The following is a 20,700-nucleotide window of genomic DNA, read 5'->3' on the forward strand; positions in this document are numbered from 1 at the left end:
TAAATACTTTTTTGCCCCACTGTATTTCATAATTTTGACATCTATTATTCCACAATGTAGAAAATAGTAAAAATGAATGCCCAGAGATACCGTGACGAGATCCTGAAAAAACCCACTTCAGAGTTAAAATTAGGTCTGCATTTTATCAAACACAACCAACATTTATACACAATTACTATGACAGGCCATTGGACAAATTCTTCAGTAACTGGCCATCACAGTTGTATGTCGAGACTTACGGACAAAAAGGACAACCAGATATGAAGTCACTTTGACATGTTTATTAGTTACAGAATTACTATAAATCCCATTGAGCTATCCTGTATATAGCGTGAAGGAGAAATAGGGCCAAGTTTCACATGCCATGTCGTCTGTTCACAATATGAAAATAAATACATAACACCAGTTTTTAAAAGGCATCTAATATTTGTCTGTTACACTGCAGTGTACAACAGTTACCAGATAAAAATGATGTGAGCGTACTGGAGGCTTTGAACCAGTCGCATACCCTACAAGCTGTAACCTAGGAGAGTAGTCAAACTGCCCACATCACCCAAGTCATAAGAACAAATGTCTATTTAAAACACTAGTTAAGTTTATAAGTGCTCTGGGTACTTGATAACATCATGTAATGTTTTCTCATTGTGACCCTTTAAAATATTCAGACTATTTCTTAATTTCTTGTGGGCAGATGTACAAAAACTTGTCCAGAGGCCAGCGCTCACGCATGATTCCGAATAGTTTCCGAGATAACTATGATCTAATACAGACTGTCAGCACGGTCAATTAATTATCCCTGATGACATTCAAAGTGAAGAGGCAATTTCCCATGTAACAGGATGCAGCCACATGCACTCCCATGCTGCAAACATCACATACAATTTTAAAACAGCTATAGTTTTCAAACCCATCATTTCTTTCCATTGGTTCTTAACCATCTTAAAGATAGAATTCTCAGTATGGTGAAACAGCACCACTGTCCGCCCCACTGCCATTGTTTTGTTGACGAAGCAGAGCTGGGGAGAGTCGTGCATCGTAATAATAACTCAAAAAAATCAGCACTACATACAGTAGTGTTCTATTGCACCGTGCAATGATGTCCGGAGAGTTGGGGCTGTTTGCAGTAACTTTGTTGTAATATCAGGGAGATGTGACAGTTTCACTATTAAGAACTCCAGCTTTAATATCACTGACCAAGAAATATATTTTTACTGTTAAAATACATGTTGGAGAGTATACTGCCGGAGTCAAGTAGTCACAGTGGGAGAGGCAGGTTACAGAGGTAAAGGAGGCCCACTGAAGGAACAGAAAAGAAATTGAAAGTGTGCTCATCTTGTCCAAAATTGTAGTTCGTGAAATAAAATAGTTGAAAAGCTAAAAAAAAAAAAAAAAAAAACTCATATGCTAGATAAATGTAAACAGAGCTATGTAGAAGTGATTTGAGTGTTAAAACAAAAAAAGTGTGGTATGAATCTTTTAAATGAAAACCATAAATTCTAAACATAATTTTAAAAAGTCTGAGTAGTAGCGTATAATAAGGTAAGCAACGACAGCGTCTTCAGAAAGTAGTCACAGCCCTGGACTTTCTCCACATTGTTTTACAGACTGAATTTGATTAAATTGAGATTGTGTCACTGACCTACACACAATGTCAAAGTGGAATTACATATTTTTTTATGAAAAGCTGAAATGTCTTGAGTCTATAAGTATTCAACCCTTGTTATGTTATGCCTGCATAAGTTCAGGAGTAAAACATGTGCTTAACAAGTCACATGATAAATTACAAGACTCACTCTGTGCTTAACACAATTTTTATACTAAACAAAAATATAAATGCAACATGTAAAATTGTTGATCCCATGTTTCATGAGCTGAAATAAAAGATCCCAGATAATTTCCATATGCAGAAAAAGCATCTCTCTCTCAAATGTCGTTTACATACCAGTTAGTGAGCATTTCTCCGTTGCCAAGATAATCCATCAACCTGACTGGTGTTGCACATCAAGAAGCTGATTAAGCAGCATGATCATTACACAGGTGCACCTTGTGCTGGGGCCAATAACACACTAAAATGTGCAGTTGTCACCCAACACAATGCCATATCTGCAATTTGCATGCTGACAGCAGGAATATCCAGACCAGTTTCCAGAATTTCTCTACCATAAGCCGCCTCCGTCATTTTGGAGAATTTGGCATTACGTCCAACTGGCCTCACAACCGCAGACCATGAATAACCACGCCTGCCCAGGACCTTCACATCCGGCTTCTTCACCAGCAGGATCATCTGAGACCTGCCACCCAGGCAGCTGATGGAACTGTGGATTTGCACAACCAATATGTATTCCCAGTCATGTGAAATCCATAGATTAGGGCCTACTACATTCATTTCAATTGACTGATTTCCTTTAAATGAACTGTCACTCAGTAAAATCTTTGAACAAATTTCAGTGTAAATGACTATCCCATCTCTGTACTGAGTGGCACAGCGGTTTAAGGCACTGCATCTCAGGGCAAGAGACGTCACTAGTCCCTGGTTCAAATCCAGGCTGTATCACAGCTGGCCGTGATTGGGTGTCCTATAGGGCGGTGCACAATTGGCCCAGCATCATCCGGGTTTGGCCGTAGTTTTAAACTGACTTGCCTAGTTAAATAAAGTCAAGGGGTGTGAATACTTTCTGAAGGCACCATGTGCACATCGTCTTTGCTCCCTCACACTCGGCTGTATGTACATCTTGCTAGCCGTCACTCAAATAGCAACACTCTGGCGAGGGGCTGAAGCTCATTGGCTAGAACTCAAATTGTTAGGGGGCTGGCCCACGTGGGGGAAAATGTTTTTCTGGAAGATCAGCTCTTTTAAACTCTGGATTTCGTGGCTAATTGAGGTAAGACAGTAATTCTGTGCATTGATTATACAGGGATGACCTACACATTGAGACATCCAGCCCAAAGTGTGAGGTACAAAACAATTAAAATACTTAGTCGCCAATGTGCCACCGCATGTCTTTAACCGCTTTACACAACCTCAGTGTGAGGTGTGTAACTTGTCTAATATCGGACCTCTGGCTGCATGCATAAAGGATTGCCTTAAATGTGAAAGTGTAAATAAAGTCCCTGAGGAGAAGAGATAAAATACAAATGTGGGGGGGAACACTGAGCCTGGACCCATTTCCACCATAAAGAAGAGGAGCCAGTATTGGCAGCCTATGTAGCAGTCAGTCTCTCCCAGCAGACAGTCTCTCTCTCTTTCCCCCCCTCCCTCAGAAGAGGAAGGAGTAGGGGCTGTCCCTACGGCCGTGGCTCTCCAGTGAGAAGGAGGGGATGGCCACCTCGAACATGGCGCCGCCATGAGCCCGTTGGCAAGTAAAAGTCCCCCTGCAGAAGGCGGAAAAGACCAATCAGCAGGCGCAGAAAAAAATATATATTTTCAAAAAACAATTAAATGCAACAAGGATAGGGCGGAGCATTCTCTTTCGCCCACTCACTCAGGGGAAATGGCTTCAGTCCATGTGCTATGAAAAGTTTTGCTGAGGTACTAGACCAAGGGTGGGTAACTCCAGTCCTCGAGGGCCTGATTGATGTCACTTTCCTCCATCGCAAGCAAACACAGCTGATTGCACATTTCATTCTAAACTGAAGATCATGATTAGGTGATTATTGGAGTCAGGTGTTAGCTGGGACAAAACTGACACCAATCAGGCCCTCGAGGACTGAAATTGCCCATCCCTGTACTAGACTGTAGTAGCCTGTACCACTGTTGCCACTAGCCACAGAAATACAGTATCTAGCACAGCCACAGCATGCTGGCTAGTCTTTCAGACTTAGACAGTAAAATCTCACTGAAAAGCTAAAAGGGATCTATTCTGCCAGTGCCAACAAAGCATGTTTCCATGTGTGAATCCTGAGTCAAAAATGCTGTTGATCATTCAACATAAAAATAATAATTATAAAGTTGAGTGTTATCAACTGTTTTGGCCACAGTGCCATCCTCACATCAGGACCTGCTAGTGGATGTAATGTAGAACAAATGAAAAAGACTAGACAAAAGTGAGCAGGTCTAATTTTGGGGGAAAACATTTGTAAAATTAGCAAAAGTGGCAGCCGGGCCCATCTGCCTGTTAATTAACATTATGACTTTTGCACAGAATGAGCATTTGGCTGCTGTCCCTTTTCAGATACTGCCTCCAAATGGTCCGCAGTCATTATTTTATTATCAGAAATGCCTGATGTGGTCCCAGTCCGCCCCTAATGCATGTAGATTAAAATGGGAGTACCCTTAGATAGTGATAGACAGAACAATTTCAATGATTCACAGAAGCGTTTATTTAGGATTCCCAAACTGAAGTCCACAAATCCAGTCACTGATTCATTTAGCCAGTCACATTAACACAAATTTGACATTTCCATTCAAATGCATTGACTAATCAGTGTCACTTCAGCCACATTAATGCTATACAAAACGGATTCCGTCACATAAAATTATTTAATTAATTATTTATCCGTCACATAAAATGATTTAATTATTTATTTATATATACACACACACATATATACACACACACTAAAGTATAAATTAACATTAAGAAATATACACGTGTGACCTCAGTTGTGGTCACTGTGTGGCAGTGCCTTGCCTTTACTGGAGAAACAGGAAAGTGCCAAAAAGACGAGCATGAATACTTAAATCACCATGAAATTACTAGATATACAGTAACACATTGACAACAACTTCAAATGTCTGCCATTGATTGAACAATCAAGTAATTGAGCATCTATGATTAGTGACTGGCTATTTGATCAGCAGTGAATCAGTTGTGATCATATCATAGCAGCACAAATTAAAGTGGGAATCCTTAATAGTGAATCTGCCACATTCGTTTTAGATATTACACCAAAAAAGTTACTACAAATGAACAAACAGTTTGACGCACCTCACCTCCGTTTCATCAACAAAACAAAAAAAGGTGCTGGGGCAGACAGTGGGCTGTTCCCCCTAATGCGGATTCCATAATTAAAAGGGGATGTACAATATTTTACAGCTTAATGTTAGATCTTAAAAGTAGTCTCTGGCCCAAGAGAAACTATAATCCCTGGTTAAATTCTTTAAACAGCCAACACAAAAATGGAAGCGATAGGGTCATGCAGCATACTTTCAGGGTGAGGAACCATTTAACATTAAGTTGTAAAACACTGAACTGCCCCTTTAACAGCTCATGTGATAAACAAAGCAGCATGATCATAACTAGTAGTCATGTACTACGTCACAGCTTTGCTGCCTCTGTGTTAGAGGGTTGAGGTCCTGATAAGTACAGCACTGATAGGGAGTAGAAAACACAGATTATGTAGTCACCTCGGTTCTTTTTGGGAGTAGGTCTCTACTATGAGCGGTGTTTAGGAAGAGGTTAAGCAACAGACTATTATAGGTGCTATGATGCTCAAATAAAACACTATAGTCATGTTCCTCATTGCAAAGAGTCAACTGCTCTTCTTCATTTGTGTACACACACAGTATGTTGTTGACCGACAAAACATAATAGATAGTGTTTCATTCACAATGAGTTATCCTTATTGATTCACTATGGCTTGGCGAGAAATGGGCTTAAAATGTCTGGGGAAACGTGTCAGAGCACAGACTAAAAATAACATTTTATTTTAAACTAACGTACCATTGGAAATGTAAAGAGATGATCCAAAAACAGAATGGGTCGCTCAGTAGGATACTGAATACCATGTTTGTGTTCCTCTCAGCCTGAGCTTCTACTCGGTTTGTCCTTTTCACAGTCAAACCGGCACTGGCCTAGTTAAAAATAGTCTAACAGTATTAGGCCTAATGGTTTCAAGTGTCTAAAAGTCTTATCATTCTGGAATAGATGCAAAAGTCAGAATAGTCTGATGGTTTCCTTTCCTCATCCACTGCTGAGCCTGCCCTGCATATGACTGGTGAAAAACAGGATGGCAGAAACCTAGCTCTTTAAGCCACAGGAGTTGTACTGAAGGGCAGGAGACTGGAGAAGAAAGGGAAGCAATTTAAGAGTATTGACTCGTCTAGGCGGCTGACTAAATGTTGGGTAGACTACTTTTCATTAGAGAGCCACAGACTGCACCTGCCTTGACCACACTGCCATGTGCTACCAAAGCAAAGGTCACCTTTGAAGTGCCACTGTAGATGTAGTGCAGACAAGGTAGTCCCCGGGTATGTGAACAATGCTTAGCTCCACAGGGCTCTCTGCAAGGTTTGGCAGTCACATTCACACTTCCCAATGACTTAGTCTTGACATCGATCCAAGAGCCTAGTGCATTTGTGTGGGCAGGAGGGGCTACAGTTGTTGATTAAGTGGTACAGCCTATGTGGAGAAGAAAATGGGTGGTGAGCAGGACAGGGGCAGGCTTTGAAGAGGGTGATGTGAGTGTGGGTGGAGCAGTGGGGCACTTTGGAGGATGGCATGGCTCGACTCAGGCCAGTGAGGTGAAAGGGCCGGGCAGGAAGCCGTTGGGTGTATCGTCTTTCTTGCTTTCGAGGGAAAAGGGAGGGATGCGGACGTCGAAGAAGGTGCCGTTGGGCCTCTCGAGCCGATAGGAACCCCTGCAGGGGTCAAAAGACAACGACAGGCACCGTCAGAGTCCGAGCCCCTTCTGCCCTGCCTTGCCCTGCCCAGCCGCTGCCCAGTCCAGAGTCCTACAGTAGTACTGCTATGACTCATTTTTTACTACTAGCTTCCCAAGTATTCGACTTAAACTGCTCCTACAATTAGCCTACTTCAGCTTCTACTATGACTAGGGTCATTTTACTACTACTGTTTCCACTGACCATATCCATGCTTCTACAGTATGCTACACAAACATACCAATTTACTTATATATATATATACATATATATATATACATATATATATATATATACATACATATATACATATATACATATATACATACATATATACATACATATATACATACATATATACACACATATACATATACATATATACATATACACACATATATACATATACATACATACACATATATATATATACACACATATATACACATATATACATATACATACATACATACATACACACATATATATACACACATATATATATACACACACATATATACACACACATATATACACACACACATACACATATATATATATATATATATATATATACACACGCACAGTGTGTCCCTCATCGACTAATACAACAAACCTGGCACAGATCGGGCACACCTGGCCAAATTAGGTAAATAAATTGCCCGATATCACAAGTCAGAAAACTTGAGGAAGTTTGCAGAGCATATTAACCACAAACAAAGTGTGTTTGTTCATTGGAGCTCAGACCCATACTTGAAATTCCATATTAGGATGATTGAAAAGAGAGATAGCTCTCACACACACACAATGCAGTAGCCAATGTCAGTTTCCTTAAAGACAAAAGAGTCCGAACTACGTGCTGCTAAAGCTCAACCATACTCGTCTCTACTAGGTTTGCAGAATTCGGGTAACTTTGGGGGAATCTGACATTGCATAGTCCAGATAGGGTGAAAGTTGAGGTACTTTCGGTACATTTTTCTTCTGTTTGGCACCTAATGAACCATTTTACAATTCTGCGTGATGTTTGCTATATGGCACATATTGTCTATTATGTTGATTAGGCTAGTATTCATATTAGGGTGGAAATAAACCCTGCCATCATAGTAGGTTACTTGGACCAGGAGGAACAAAACATGGTCACCACTTGTGTGACATTCTGCCATACGTGTTCTGCTGGTACAAAGTGTCTACTTTTTGACAATGGGCAGGTGTTTCACAGTGCGTGTGCGTTTCTTTGCAAGACTCACCACATGTGCCCGCTGGGTGCCTGCAGTGAGACGTGACTGCTGTACTGGAAGGCAGGCTGCTCTTCGGACAACACTGGCTCCTACACACAGTGAGGGGGTGTGATTTGGTAGACAAGTCTTTACCACACTTTTTTTGACCTTCTCCAATAGATTTTGAAAAGGAGAGGATGTGAGGAATCAGGAAAGATGAATTGAAAGCATCAGAGACTCACCCGTCCCACCACTCCTCTGCCACGGACCGTCTCCAGGGTGCCTGAGAGGCTGAAGATCCTCCAGTGTCTCTCCCTCAGTTGCACCACCTCCTCCCCCATGTTCTCCAGACGGATACAGTATCGCCACTGACACACACACACATACACACACACCGAGCAGTGAGCCAACGGAAACCACTCTGGGTGCGTCTGAAATGCCACCCTATTTCCTATGTAGTGCACTACTTTTTACCAGGGCCCATGAGGCTCTGGTGAAAGTAGTGCACTCCAAAAAGAATAGCATGGCATTTTGGATGCACACTGACAGTAGTATGCAGGTACGTCGGCACAATCGGCGGTTTCTATGGAAATGGGAAGCTAGCTTGTATGGCTAAAATTGTAGCTCGATTGAGATTCTAAAAAATAATGACAGCAACACACAAATATCACTGTTTTTAGCCTAAAGAACACCATGAAATGGACTGAAGTGAATATAATTATTTCCTCATATCTGACAGTTTGCTAGCACACAGTAACAACAGTCGCTAGGCTACAGTCATCAGTGGCAGCTTCTTTGACTTACCCAATATACGTGGGAATTCTGGGCTTCCTGACAGAGAAAATGACATACATAAGCAAAAGTACAAACAGGTTCTAATCATGACTGGGGCACATTCAGCAGGGTGGAGTTGTGGAACCAGATAGAAATACAGTGAGCTCTAAAAGTATTGGGACAGTTACACGTTGTTTTGACTCTGTACGCCAAATTATACAATGACGTCGAGGTTAAAGTGCAGACTGTCAGCTTTAATTTGGGGGTATTTTCATTCATATCGGGTGAACAGTTAAGAAATTACAGCCCTTTTTGTACATGGTCTTTCTCACTCATCATTCATTCAGTAGTATTCGTAATCATGGTAGCATATAAATATTGTATTCTTATTTACAATAAAAGTTGCTCCAAAATGACAATGTTATTTACCATTAATTTCTAATGGGAACAAAATAATCGGAAACACCCAAAATAAACCAATGCAGCCAACAAGTTTGTAGAGTCACAAGCTTGATGTAATCAAGGAATATGGGACCAAATACTAAACTTGTTACTACTTTAATACACACAAGTGAATTTGTTCCAATTCATTTGTTCCCCTAAAATGGGGGCACTATGTACAAAAATAGTTGTAATTTCTAAACAGTTGACCTGATATGGATTAAAATACCCTCACTGTATGTTATGTAGAACAACATGCCTCTGACATCTAGAAAGGGAATCACGTCAGCTCTATTCATTAAATTTCTTCCACAAAACGTGACCCTGATTCTTTATTCTCTTAGAGAAGTGGTGTGGTGTGGGGCGTACCCTCATGCCCATGTAGAAGGGAATAACAGTAACGCGGATGTTCTCAGTGGTCTCGCGGTGCACGTCCGACAGTTCCAGCCACGGGTGGTTCTTCTCCTGCCACGCCTGCAGCGTGTCCCGTGGTATGAATGGGGGAACTGGAGAACGGGTCACAGCGCAACAGTCACATTTGACATTTTGGGATTTACCTGCCAACAAGTTCTCATTCATACATACGCATTACATTTACTGGATAACTGACTGAATACACTCAAAAAGCCTTTTGGTTTGTAGTACCTTTGGAGGCATTGAACTGGAGGAAACGCTCAAACAGCTCATGCTGAATGGGGACCTGGTCTGTGGAGTTGTAGGGCAGGATGTCTTCATGACTCACATAGTCCAGCCCTGAGAGAGTGAGAACGAGAGTTAGCTCAGTGCATTAATTCCTTTGTGCAACAGTAACTATGTATTAGCAACACTTAAAATACATCTGACTCACCTGGAATGGCATAAAGCGCCCTGCTGTCATCGTGATTGGCCAGAAACGTCACCGCCTCAGTCTGTGATCTCTGAGACTGACCGACACAGCCCATTTATAAAGGAGACAATTAGGGTTGCAAAATCAGAAGACCCAGGGTTTGTGGAAAACCTAGGAGTTTTGGGAAAGTTACAATAATTTTGCTGTGTGTGATATAGACAATAGTGATGGGGGGAATCTCGTTACACATCTCAATATTATTTTTCTATGAAATTGATTTGAGATTCCAAGTATCTATAAGAAGAGAAAAAATATAGGTAGTATTGTTTGCACTAGTCAGGTGTACCTGGGCCAAAATGCAAGTATTTTTAAAAATTCTATAGCTTGTTCTCTAGCTCTTTAAATAGTGAGCCAACGTGTTTACAGCACTTTCATTTCCCTGACTGATAAAAACTTGTTTTCTCATGCTCCCTTGTCTCTCTGCAGCAGACATGTAGTGAGCAATATGTTTGGAACACCAAATCACAATATTGAGTCACAATACATATAGAACGATAATATCACATCATGAGGTCCCTGGCAATTCCCAGCCCTAACAGACAATGCAGAACCAAGTCAGTGTTCCAGTGGAGGTAGTTGACAGCCTTTTGGTCAGATACTCACAATGTGGGGACAGTCCCTGGTGTCTATCAGAACCTGATAGTATGTGTGAGTTTTCCCTTTCACCTCTTTGGACCGGTGTGCCCCAGGGGGTTCCGTAGGCTTGCTGGGGGCAGAAAGCAAGCAGAGAAAAGGTGTCAATGAAGAATAACCAGTCAACGAGAGCTAGACCACTTCCAAACAAAAACATCTCCAATCCATTTCCATTACAAACTGCATGTGACATGTTTGGATCTTATGGCTACATCGGATATAGCACCCTACTCATTATATAGGTCTAGTGGACTACAAAAGTAGTGCTCTATATAGGGAATAGGGTGGTATTCCAGACAGTGGAAAGCACGCTAAGCAGACAGGTGTTGCGGAGACATGGGTGACTGTGTGAGGTGGTGTCATCACCTCTCCGTCGCAGGAATGACGTCGCGGTCATAGAGGCGGGCGTGCCAGGGGAAGAGCACGATCCCTCTGTAGCCAAACACACTGTGCAAGAATAACTGGGGCGAGAGGCAGACAAACTTAAGGCTGTGTGTGGAATAGCTTGGCAGTGAGTATAACAGTTGATTAAATAGAAAACCCTGCCAGGTTGGCAAAGTATTTTGCTTATCATAAAAATTGAATTAGCTATATAATTTGTAATTTTATTGCTATGGTCCTAAGGCAGATCCCTGGGGAAACCCCATGTAAAATTGTTAGTCTCTAATGTGGGTTGTGGATGGAGACTCTCTCACCTGTCCTGTTTCATATTTCCCCTGCTGTTTGGGAGCCTCAAACACTCCTACTGTCTCCAGCACCTTCCCCTCTGGCCTGTAGGACAAAGCAAATCAAGACATTAGGAGAATAACACGTTATAAGACAGACACTGAGTTATGTCATGGCTTGTCCTTCCAAGGTTATCCATGTAACTCCCTCAGCCAATTAGTGATCAAGTTGTTGACTGTCTTAATTGCAGGCATGATTTGTTCATTGCATAGGGGTTCATGTCACGAAAACCAACAGACATTGTCACACTATCATATACCTAGTTGCAGCAGTGGAGAACAATAAAATAAGTAGACTCAAGTAGGGCTGAGACAGACATGACATTTTGTCAGCCGGTTATTGTCATGCAAAAAGACTGCCAGTCTCACCGTAATTGACCGTTAATTAACATAAACACGTTCAGCATCTCCAGGAATACTCGCTGCATATAGTATAATAAATCAATTTGATATACTCCATCACAAATCCATTATTTTAGTCAGGTCTAAAGAAACATATGAAGAACAGAATATGAGTTGGCCTACTGTATGTTATCTGGCTATGCTCCATGCCAATACCCGAGTGACGCAGCGGTCCAAGGCACTGAATCTCAGTGCTAGAAGAGTCACTACAGACCCTGGATCGATTCCAGGCTGTATCACAACCGGACGTGTTTGGGAGTCCTATAGGGCGGCGCACAATTGGACCAGCATCGTCCGGGTTAGGGTTTGGCTAGGGTATTTTTATTTGTATTTTACCTTTACTATACTAGGCAAGTCAGTTAAGAACAAATTATTATTTTCAATGACAGCCTAGGAACAGTGGTTAACTGCCTGTTCAGGGGCAGAACAACAGATTTGTACCTTGTCAGCTCGGGGATTCATTGTAAATAAGAATGCTCTTATCGTCGCAACCGGCCGCGACCGGGAGGTCCGTGGGGCGACTCACAATTGGCCTAGCATCGTCCGGGTTAGGCCGGTAGGGTTATCCTTGTCTCATCGCGCACCAGTGACTCCTGTGGCGGGCCGGGCGCAGTGCGCACTAACCAAGGTTGCCAGGTGCACGGTGTTTCCTCCGACACGTTGGTGCGGCTGGCTTCCGGGTTGGATGCGCGCTGTGTTAAGAAGCAGTGCGGCTTGGTTGGGTTGTGTATCGGAGGATGCATGACTTTCAACCTTCGTCTCTCCCGAGCCCGTACGGGAGTTGTAGCGATGAGACAAGATAGTAGCTACTAAACAATTGGATACCACGAAATTGGATAGAAAAAGGGGTAAAAAAAAGTATATATATATATATATATATATATATATACAAACAAATAACTGTAATTCAGGCCCTGAAATCTTCATCCCTAACTACAACATTTTCAGACAAGATAGAACAGCCAAATGGGGCACTGCGGAGATAGCCTGCAGAGTTCTGTCCTATTATCCAGGTATGTACCCAAACAATTTGAACTTCTACTTTTAAAAATCCACCGCTCTAAAAAGAAGTCTAACCGTTGCCGCCTGCTAAAGACCTCCCTCTGCCCCAGCTGTGCTCTGGACACCATATGTGAACTGATTGCCCCCCCCCCATCTATCTTCAGAGCTCGTGCTGCTAGGCGACCTAAACTGGAACATGCTTAACCTTAAGGTATAGAGGGCAGCATTTTCACTTTTGGATAAATAGCGTGCCCAATTTCAACTTCCTGCTACTCATGCCAGGAATATAAGATATGCATATTATTAGTAGATGTGGATAGAAAACTGAAGGTTTCTAAAACTGTTTGAATCATGTCTGTGAGTATAACAGAATTTATGTAGCAGGCAAAACCCAGAGGACTAACTGTTCAGAAGTTGTTTTTTTTTGCCTCCGACTGCTCCCTCAGTTGTTTTTGCCAAGGGATATTTGATAGGAACTATTTCAGTTCCTACCACTTCCACTGGATGTCACCAGTCTTTGGAATTTGGTTGAGGTTGTTAATTTGTGCAACGAAGAAGAAGCACATCCTGGAACAATGTTACACTATTGAGAGTTGTGCAAGACGTAAAAAGGAGCATGGTTTGTTTACTTGCTGTTTTGAATACAGAATGCCCCATCTACAATTTGATCGAGTATTAAATGTTTAAAAATACCTAAACGGAATTAATAAATAAAAAAAGGACCAATTGTGATGTTTATGGGATCTATTGGAATGCCAACAAAAGAAGCTCGTCAAAGGTAATGCATGTTTTATAATTTATTTCAGCGTTTTGTGTAGTGCCTGCAGGTTTGAAATATGCTACCCTCTTTATTGACATTGTGCTATCATCAGATAATATCTTCTTAATGCTTTCTCCGAAAAGCTTTTTTAAAATCGGACATGTTGGCTGGATTCACAACGTTGTGTAGCTTTAATTGAGTATCTTACATGTGTGATTTAATTAATGTTTGATTTTATATCGTTATTTGAATTTGCGTCGCTGCATTTTTCCCTGTTTTTTTCCAAGTGGGATGCAAGCGTCCCCTATACCATAAGAAGTTAACACCCCAGCCACCCTACAATCTAAGCTTGATGCCCTCAATCTCACACAAATTATCAATGAACCTACCAGGTACCACCCCAAAGCCGTAAACACGGTATCATCCTAACCAACTTGCCCTCTAAATACACCTCTGCTGTTTTCAACCAAGATCTCAGCGATCACTTCCTCATTGCCTGCATCCGTAATGGGTCGCCAGTCAAACGACCTCCACTCATCACTGTCAAACGCTCCCTGAAACACTTCAGCGAGCAGGCCTTTCTAATCGACCTGGCCGGGGTATCCTGGAAGGATATTGACCTCATCCCGTCAGTAGATGCCTGGTTATTTAAAAAAAATGCCTTCCTCGCCATCTTAAATAAGCATGCCCCATTCAAGAAATGTAGAACCAGGAACAGATTTTTCCCTTAGTTCTCTCCAGACCTGACAGCCCTTAACCAACAAAAACATTCTATGGCGTTCCACATTAGCATCGAACAGCCCCCGTGATATGCAGCTTTTCAGGGAAGCTAGAAACCAATATACACAGGCAGTTAGAAAAGCCAATGCTAGTTTATCAAGCAGAAATGTGCTTCCTGCAACAAACTCAAAAGTCCTGGGACACTGTAAAGTCAATGGAGAATAAGAACACCTCCCAGCTTCCAGTTCTCTGCTGCCAATGACTGGAACGAACTACAAAAGTCTCTGAAACTGGAAACACTTATCTCCCTCACTAGCTTTAAGCACCAGCTGTGAGAGCAGCTCACAGATTACTGCACCTGTACATAGCCCATCTATAATTTAGGCCAAACAACTACCTCTCCCCCTAAAGTATTTATTTTGCACCCCATCATCTCTACTTTGCACATTCTTCCACTGCAAATCTACCATTCCAGTGTTTTACTTGCTATATTGTATTTACTTCGCCACCATGGCCTTTTTTGGTTGCCTTTACCTACCTTATCTCACCTCATTTGCTCACATTGTATATAGACTTGTTTTTCTACTGTATGTTTGTTTTACTCCATGTGTAACTCTGTTTTGTTGTATGTGTCGAACTGCTTTGCTTTATCTTGACCTTGTCTTGAACTTGTTCTCAACTTGCCTACCTGGTTTAATAAAGGTGGGTGGCAGGGTAGCCTAGTGGTTAGAGCGTTGGACTAGCGACCGGAAGGTTGCAAGTTCAAACCCGACAGGTACAAATCTGTCGTTCTGCCCCTGAACAGGCAGTTAACCCACTGTTCCTAGGCCGTCATTGAAAATAAGAATTTGTTCTTAACTGACTTGCCTGGTTAAATAAAGGTAAAAAAAAAAAAAGGTGAAATAAAAATTTAAAAAACACCACACCTGTCAAGTGGATGTTTGTATTGGCAAAGGAGAAATGCTCACTAACAGGGATGCAGACACATTTCAGAGATCTTTAATTTCAGTCCATGAAACCAACACTTTACATGTTGTGTTTAGATTTTTGTTCTGAGTAGTTAAGTAAACCTGAAGACTAAAAGGTGACTAGAGATAGTATGTGTGTGTGTATTGCTGCCCTGACACAATGATCCAAGAAAAAAAACCCAGCTTGCTTTCAAGGTACTGGCATTGGTCCAAAGAAGCTCACACCTTATTGCATTGACAAGGTTACTGGTGTGGCCTAACTTTTGGGCTCCCATCAACAGTGGAAAACTGTAATAGTGTGTCAATCATTGTCTCATTTCATCAGTGTTGCCTAAACTTTCTATCTACCTGACTTGCACATACACCTAGTGAACAAAACATTAGGAACCCCTTCCTAATATTGAGTTGCACCCCCTTTTGCCCTCAGAACAGCCACAATTCATCGGGGCATGGTCTCTACAAGGTGTCGAAAGCATTCCACAGGGATGCTTACCCATGTTAACTCCAATGCTTCCAGTGGTGTTGTTGGCTGGTTGTCCTTTAGTTGGTGGACCATTCATGAGACACACGGGAAACTGTTGAGCGTGAAAAACCCGGCAGCAACGCAGTTCTTAACACAAACCTGTGCTCCTGGCACCAACTACCATACCCCGTTCAAAAAGGCACGTCTTGCCCATTCAACCTTCGAATGGCACACATACACAGTACATGTCTCAAGGCTGAAAAATCCTTCATCTGCGCTGATTGAAGTGGATTTAACAAGTGACATCAATAAGGGATCATAGCTTCCACCTGGTCAGTCTCATGGAAAGAGCAGGTGTTCCTGATGTTTTGTACACTCATGGCTATGGAACGCGTCTTTGCGTGTCAAAAAAGACGTCAAATAACACCGACTAGGTATCCCCCTTTCCCTTTGACGTGTCAAATAAGCTTCTTGACCAATCAGGACCTGAATATGACTGCACATCAATTTAATGCATTCATAGATTTCTTACATATTTATTACACCATCACTCGTATTTCATGTCACAACGATACGTATGCTATGATGCTGGTATTGCTGTCTTGCGCATCTACAGTGCTGGTCATAAAAAAAGCTAGCTAGCTGTTCCGTTACAAATGTTTTTTCCCAAAAACATAGCAAAATGACAATCAGTTACAGTAGCTATAGTTAGCTCGCTAACTATACAGCTAGTTGTCACCGAGTAAAATAAACCTAATTCACAAGACAGTTCTTATTTGAAGAATGGTGGTTGGACCCATCTATGTGAAGCTAGCCACAATAAGGATTAGCCACAATAGTGGACTTTGCAGTTAGCCTTCAAAATAAAAGTATGTAATTAACAGTGATGCAAATGAACACAAATCGTAGAATGCCATAATTGAATAGATGATGCACGCAGTGGGTTACCCAGTAGACCTGGTTTATACTAGAGGTCGACTGATTAAATAGGGCCGATTTCAAATTTTCATAACAATAGGAAATCGAGTATTTTGGGGCGCCGATTTCCCTTTGTTTTTTGTGTGTTTTTTTAATACCTTTATTGAACTAGGCAAGTCAGTTAAGAACACATTCTTATTTTCAATGACAGCCTAGAAACAGTGGGGTTAACTGCCTTGTTCAGGTGCAGAACTACAGATTTTCACCTTGTCAGCTCAGGGGTTCCAATCTTGCAACCGTACAGTTAACTAGTCCAAAGCTCTAACCATTGCACTCCACGAGTAGCCTGACTGTTACGCGAATGCAGTAGAAGCCAAGGTAAATTGCTAGCTAGCATTAAACTTATCTTATAAAAAAATAATCATAATCACTAGTTATAACTACTAATCCAGTTTAGCAGGCAATATTAACCAGGTGAAATGTTGTAATTTCTCTTGAGCTCATTGCACGCAGAATCAGGGTATATGCAACAGTTTGGGCTGCCTGGCTCATTGCAAACTAATTTTCCAGAATTTTATGCAATTATGACATAACATTGAAGGTTGTGCAATGTAACAACAATATTTAGACTTAGGGATGCCACCCGTTAGATAAAATACCGAACAGTTCCGTAATTCACTGAAATAATAAAAGTTTTGTTTTCGAAATGATAGTTTCCGGATTCGACCATATTAAAATCACCAGTCTCGTATTTCTGTGCTTATTATATTATAAGACTATGATTTGATATAGCAGTCTGGCTGAGCGGTGGTAGGGAGCAGCAGGCTCGTAAGCATTCATTCAAACAGCACTTTCGTGCTATTGAGGAGCCAACATGTTTGTCGAGTAAAGAATGGATTCCAATTGACTTTGTCACAAGAGAAACTCGCTCTACAGTTCATGTTTGACAAGCAGCGCTCACCGACCACCATGAAGGTGTTAGCGGCAGCGATTTCAGCTTGTCATGAGGGTTTGGCAGAGACACTGTCTTGTCACCCTCTAGTGAAACGGTTTCTATTGAAAACGCAGCGACTTAGGCCAATGCCTAGAGCCATGCTGCCCCAGTGGGATTTAACTTTGGTACTCGAGGCGCTCTGCGAGACGCCGTTCGAGCCACAATCAAATCCCCCTAAAGAAGTTCAATTAAAACCTCTTTGGCGCAGGCGTGCCGCTAGCGACCCACCTCGACAACATCCGGTGAAATTGCAGAGCGCCAAATTCAAACGACAGAAATAGTAATAAACATTCATGAAAATTCAAGTGTTATACATCGGTTAAAATATACAGTAGGGACTGTCTTGACTGCCCACCAGCGTATCACTGTGTTGGGGCTGCGTGATGAGGGAAATAGTACAGTAACTAGTGTTACTTTACTTTTAGACCGGTCACTAAATTTGATGGAATATTGACGTATCAACTATCTGCCGAGTCAGATTAGTATGACCTATTTTCTAATGTCTGCCCACAAATCATTGGCTTTGCCTATGGATTGAGTGTGGTGGGTTACACTGAGAAATCAGTGAGTATGCCTTCTAAATTGGTTCAGCCTCCACTCAGCATTGCTGATGGGAAGGCTAGAACTAAGGTGAGAAACGCAGGACCAATGGACAGTTTCCATCAGGTCTGCTTTTTCCTATTAGAATGACTACATGACATGACACCTGGGGTAGTACAGTAGAGTCAAATGTTGCATCCGGCCCACAAGTCTATGACTGTGTTGGGGTGGCTGGATTAGGGATATAGTACTGTAATACTAGTTACAGAACTATTAGACCAATTGTAATCCCAACCCTATAAAAAAGGTATATCAAAGGTCCTTACTCCTTGAACACACCGACAGAGTCATTGCGCAAAATGGTACACGACATAATGTGGATGTGTGTGCAACGAAAGTTCACCATTCACCTCCTGCTACCATTTCTGTCAAGCAGTCTATGCAAACAATTTGATGCATACTAGTATACCATATACGGGGGTATTTGGAAAAAAACACAGGATGGTTTTTCAATACTGTCAAAACTATTTGAAGTTAACAAATTTGAATATTTTTAGCTACTTTTTAATTTATTACCTGCAGTCAACTTGTGCAATACGTTAGGAGATAAAGCAGATTGCGTTCTTCATTTCACTTGTCACATTATGAAGCTTACCATAGTTCCCCAGAACAGTTGAGCCAGACACGTGCTTGTTTGTAAATAGCAAAAAGAGTCCATAGCGTTCTATATGTATCGGGAATCTGTTGTGCGATGCACATGAGGTGATGGAAGTTACACTTGTATGCAATCCACTACTTACTACATGTTAGCCATCAGATATCTTATAACTGCTTTCTGACAGAAGTCAAAGAGCTCTGGATGAGTTCTGTACAGTTGCCATTTTTCCCGTGCTTAGTACAAGTGTTTCTTTTCCCTCTGCTCAATGTACATATGATGCTCTTCCTTCAGAAAAGCATGTACCACAACTTCTCATTTACACAATTTCCCTTCCACACTGGTTGAAAATTACATTTGGTAGCTACTAGTTATGCTTGTATAACTTTATGAGCTGGATTTGCCTACCTTTGTAATTAGTTTGTTCGTTTTCATTTGTTACCAGCATTAGTATGTGCTAAATTTGTTAGCATTCTGGTACTTGAGGCCCAATGGGCTTTTCTTGAGTTTTTAGTTTTTTATGTTGACATTGGCAGACATTTGTGTTTGAATCAGGAAAGTTTCCTTTCACGACCTCCACAAACCAGAATGTTGAATACACTTACATTTTTACCGGTTGTTCTGCGGTTGGTCCTTTTGGCAGGAGGCATGAGACAATATATCCACAGGGAAGTATATGTAGCCTAGTGGTTAGAGCGTTGGACCAGTAAGCAAAATATTGCTAGATCAAACCCATGAGCTGACAAGGTAAATATCTGTCGTTCTGCCCCTGAACAAGGCAGTTAACCCACTGTTCCGCCATTGTAAATAAGAATTTGTTCTTAACTGACATGCATAGTTAAATAAAAGGTAAAATTATAAAATTTAAAAAAGCGCTGGTAGTGCATTCCGATTATTATCTCCTGACGCATGCAAAGAACCATAAACCCGTGCACGAGCTCGGCAAGTATGCGGACAAGTCCTGAATTGATTTATTTTCTTCGTCCTCACATACTTCAGGTGATAGGAATCTGAAAACACAACCAGCGCTTTGAAACGTAATTATACTTTCTTGTGGATATAGTGTCTCACATTTTTACAGCCAAAAGGTCCAACCGATAAAGTACATTCAAATATAATTGTATTTAACATGCTGGCTTGTAGAGGTCGTGAGTGGACACCTTCCTGATTCACACGTTAATTTCTACCCGAAGTAGAAACCAATGCCATGCAACGTCGGGTTTCCAGTATTGTAATTAACGAAGTTACTATGACACAAACGATGCAATGACAGTAATTGGGAACTTGACCTTGACGTGCAGTAGATTCTGTAGCTAAAACAACCTGCGTTCGCTAACCAGCTAACCTACCGATCTAACGTTAGCTAGCTAAAAACAAGTAACTAGCTAGCTAACAATGCTATTAATGAAAGGGTACTATAACCAGCTTTTGGTGGTTTTGTTTTAGCACAGACGCAGGACAGTAACAACTGTTACAGCTAACTGCTAGTCGGTCAGGCTAAATTAGTTAGCTACCAGCCGTAGCGAGTTAGCTAGCTAATATCTAACTTACCTTGACGACATCAACCGTTTCTGTTGGACATTGAACACGCTACATGATAAACGCGTCATATTCGGAGTTTGTCTACTGTTTAAATCGACATTTAGTACACTGATGGCGTGTTTTGTATTATATTTATTAACCGTGGACAACAAGGTCCGACGAATGACACAGGCCGCCATCTTTGTTTAGATTTGCATTGCCTTGGACACCACACGCGCCTACACAGTATTTTTGGTTTGTAGCATTCTTCTTCGATGGTATATTGTCGATCTCTCAATTTAATGTGCATTCCGCCACTTACTGTACAGGATTAACAAAAATATTACAAAACAGCTACAAACTACCCCCCACCACCGAAAAAAAAACGAAATCAAACAACTTTTCTGAAAAATACATTCTAAAATAAAACAGGCTCAAGAGGAACCTGAGTCTGGGTCTTCCAGTGCCCCTTGCAAGTCG

General features: G+C 41.5%; 1 protein-coding gene across 2 annotated transcripts; it reads right to left on the bottom strand.

Annotated features, from left to right (window-relative positions):
- Window positions 1–268: 268 nt before the first annotated feature.
- LOC135550869 (polymerase delta-interacting protein 2-like) lies at window positions 269–20,460 on the bottom strand. Of its 2 annotated transcripts, none has more exons than XM_064982055.1 (11): window positions 20,251–20,460; window positions 11,248–11,323; window positions 10,919–11,013; window positions 10,523–10,625; window positions 9,881–9,956; window positions 9,679–9,786; window positions 9,403–9,539; window positions 8,623–8,649; window positions 8,061–8,186; window positions 7,849–7,928; window positions 269–3,372 (listed from the first exon to the last, which is right to left on the bottom strand). In XM_064982055.1, exons 1-11 carry the CDS (start codon window positions 20,418–20,420, stop codon window positions 3,258–3,260), a joined length of 1,113 nt encoding a protein of 370 aa, XP_064838127.1. In that variant the 5' UTR covers window positions 20,421–20,460; the 3' UTR covers window positions 269–3,257. The 2 variants fall into 2 exon arrangements, with proteins under 2 accessions (XP_064838127.1, XP_064838126.1); XM_064982054.1 differs by lacking the exon at window positions 269–3,372 and adding an exon at window positions 4,297–6,580 and having other exon boundaries at window positions 20,251–20,459.
- Window positions 20,461–20,700: the final 240 nt, after the last annotated feature.

This window comes from Oncorhynchus masou, chromosome 12, assembly GCF_036934945.1.
Source record: "Oncorhynchus masou masou isolate Uvic2021 chromosome 12, UVic_Omas_1.1, whole genome shotgun sequence".
NCBI classification, from domain to species: Eukaryota; Metazoa; Chordata; class Actinopteri; order Salmoniformes; family Salmonidae; genus Oncorhynchus; species Oncorhynchus masou.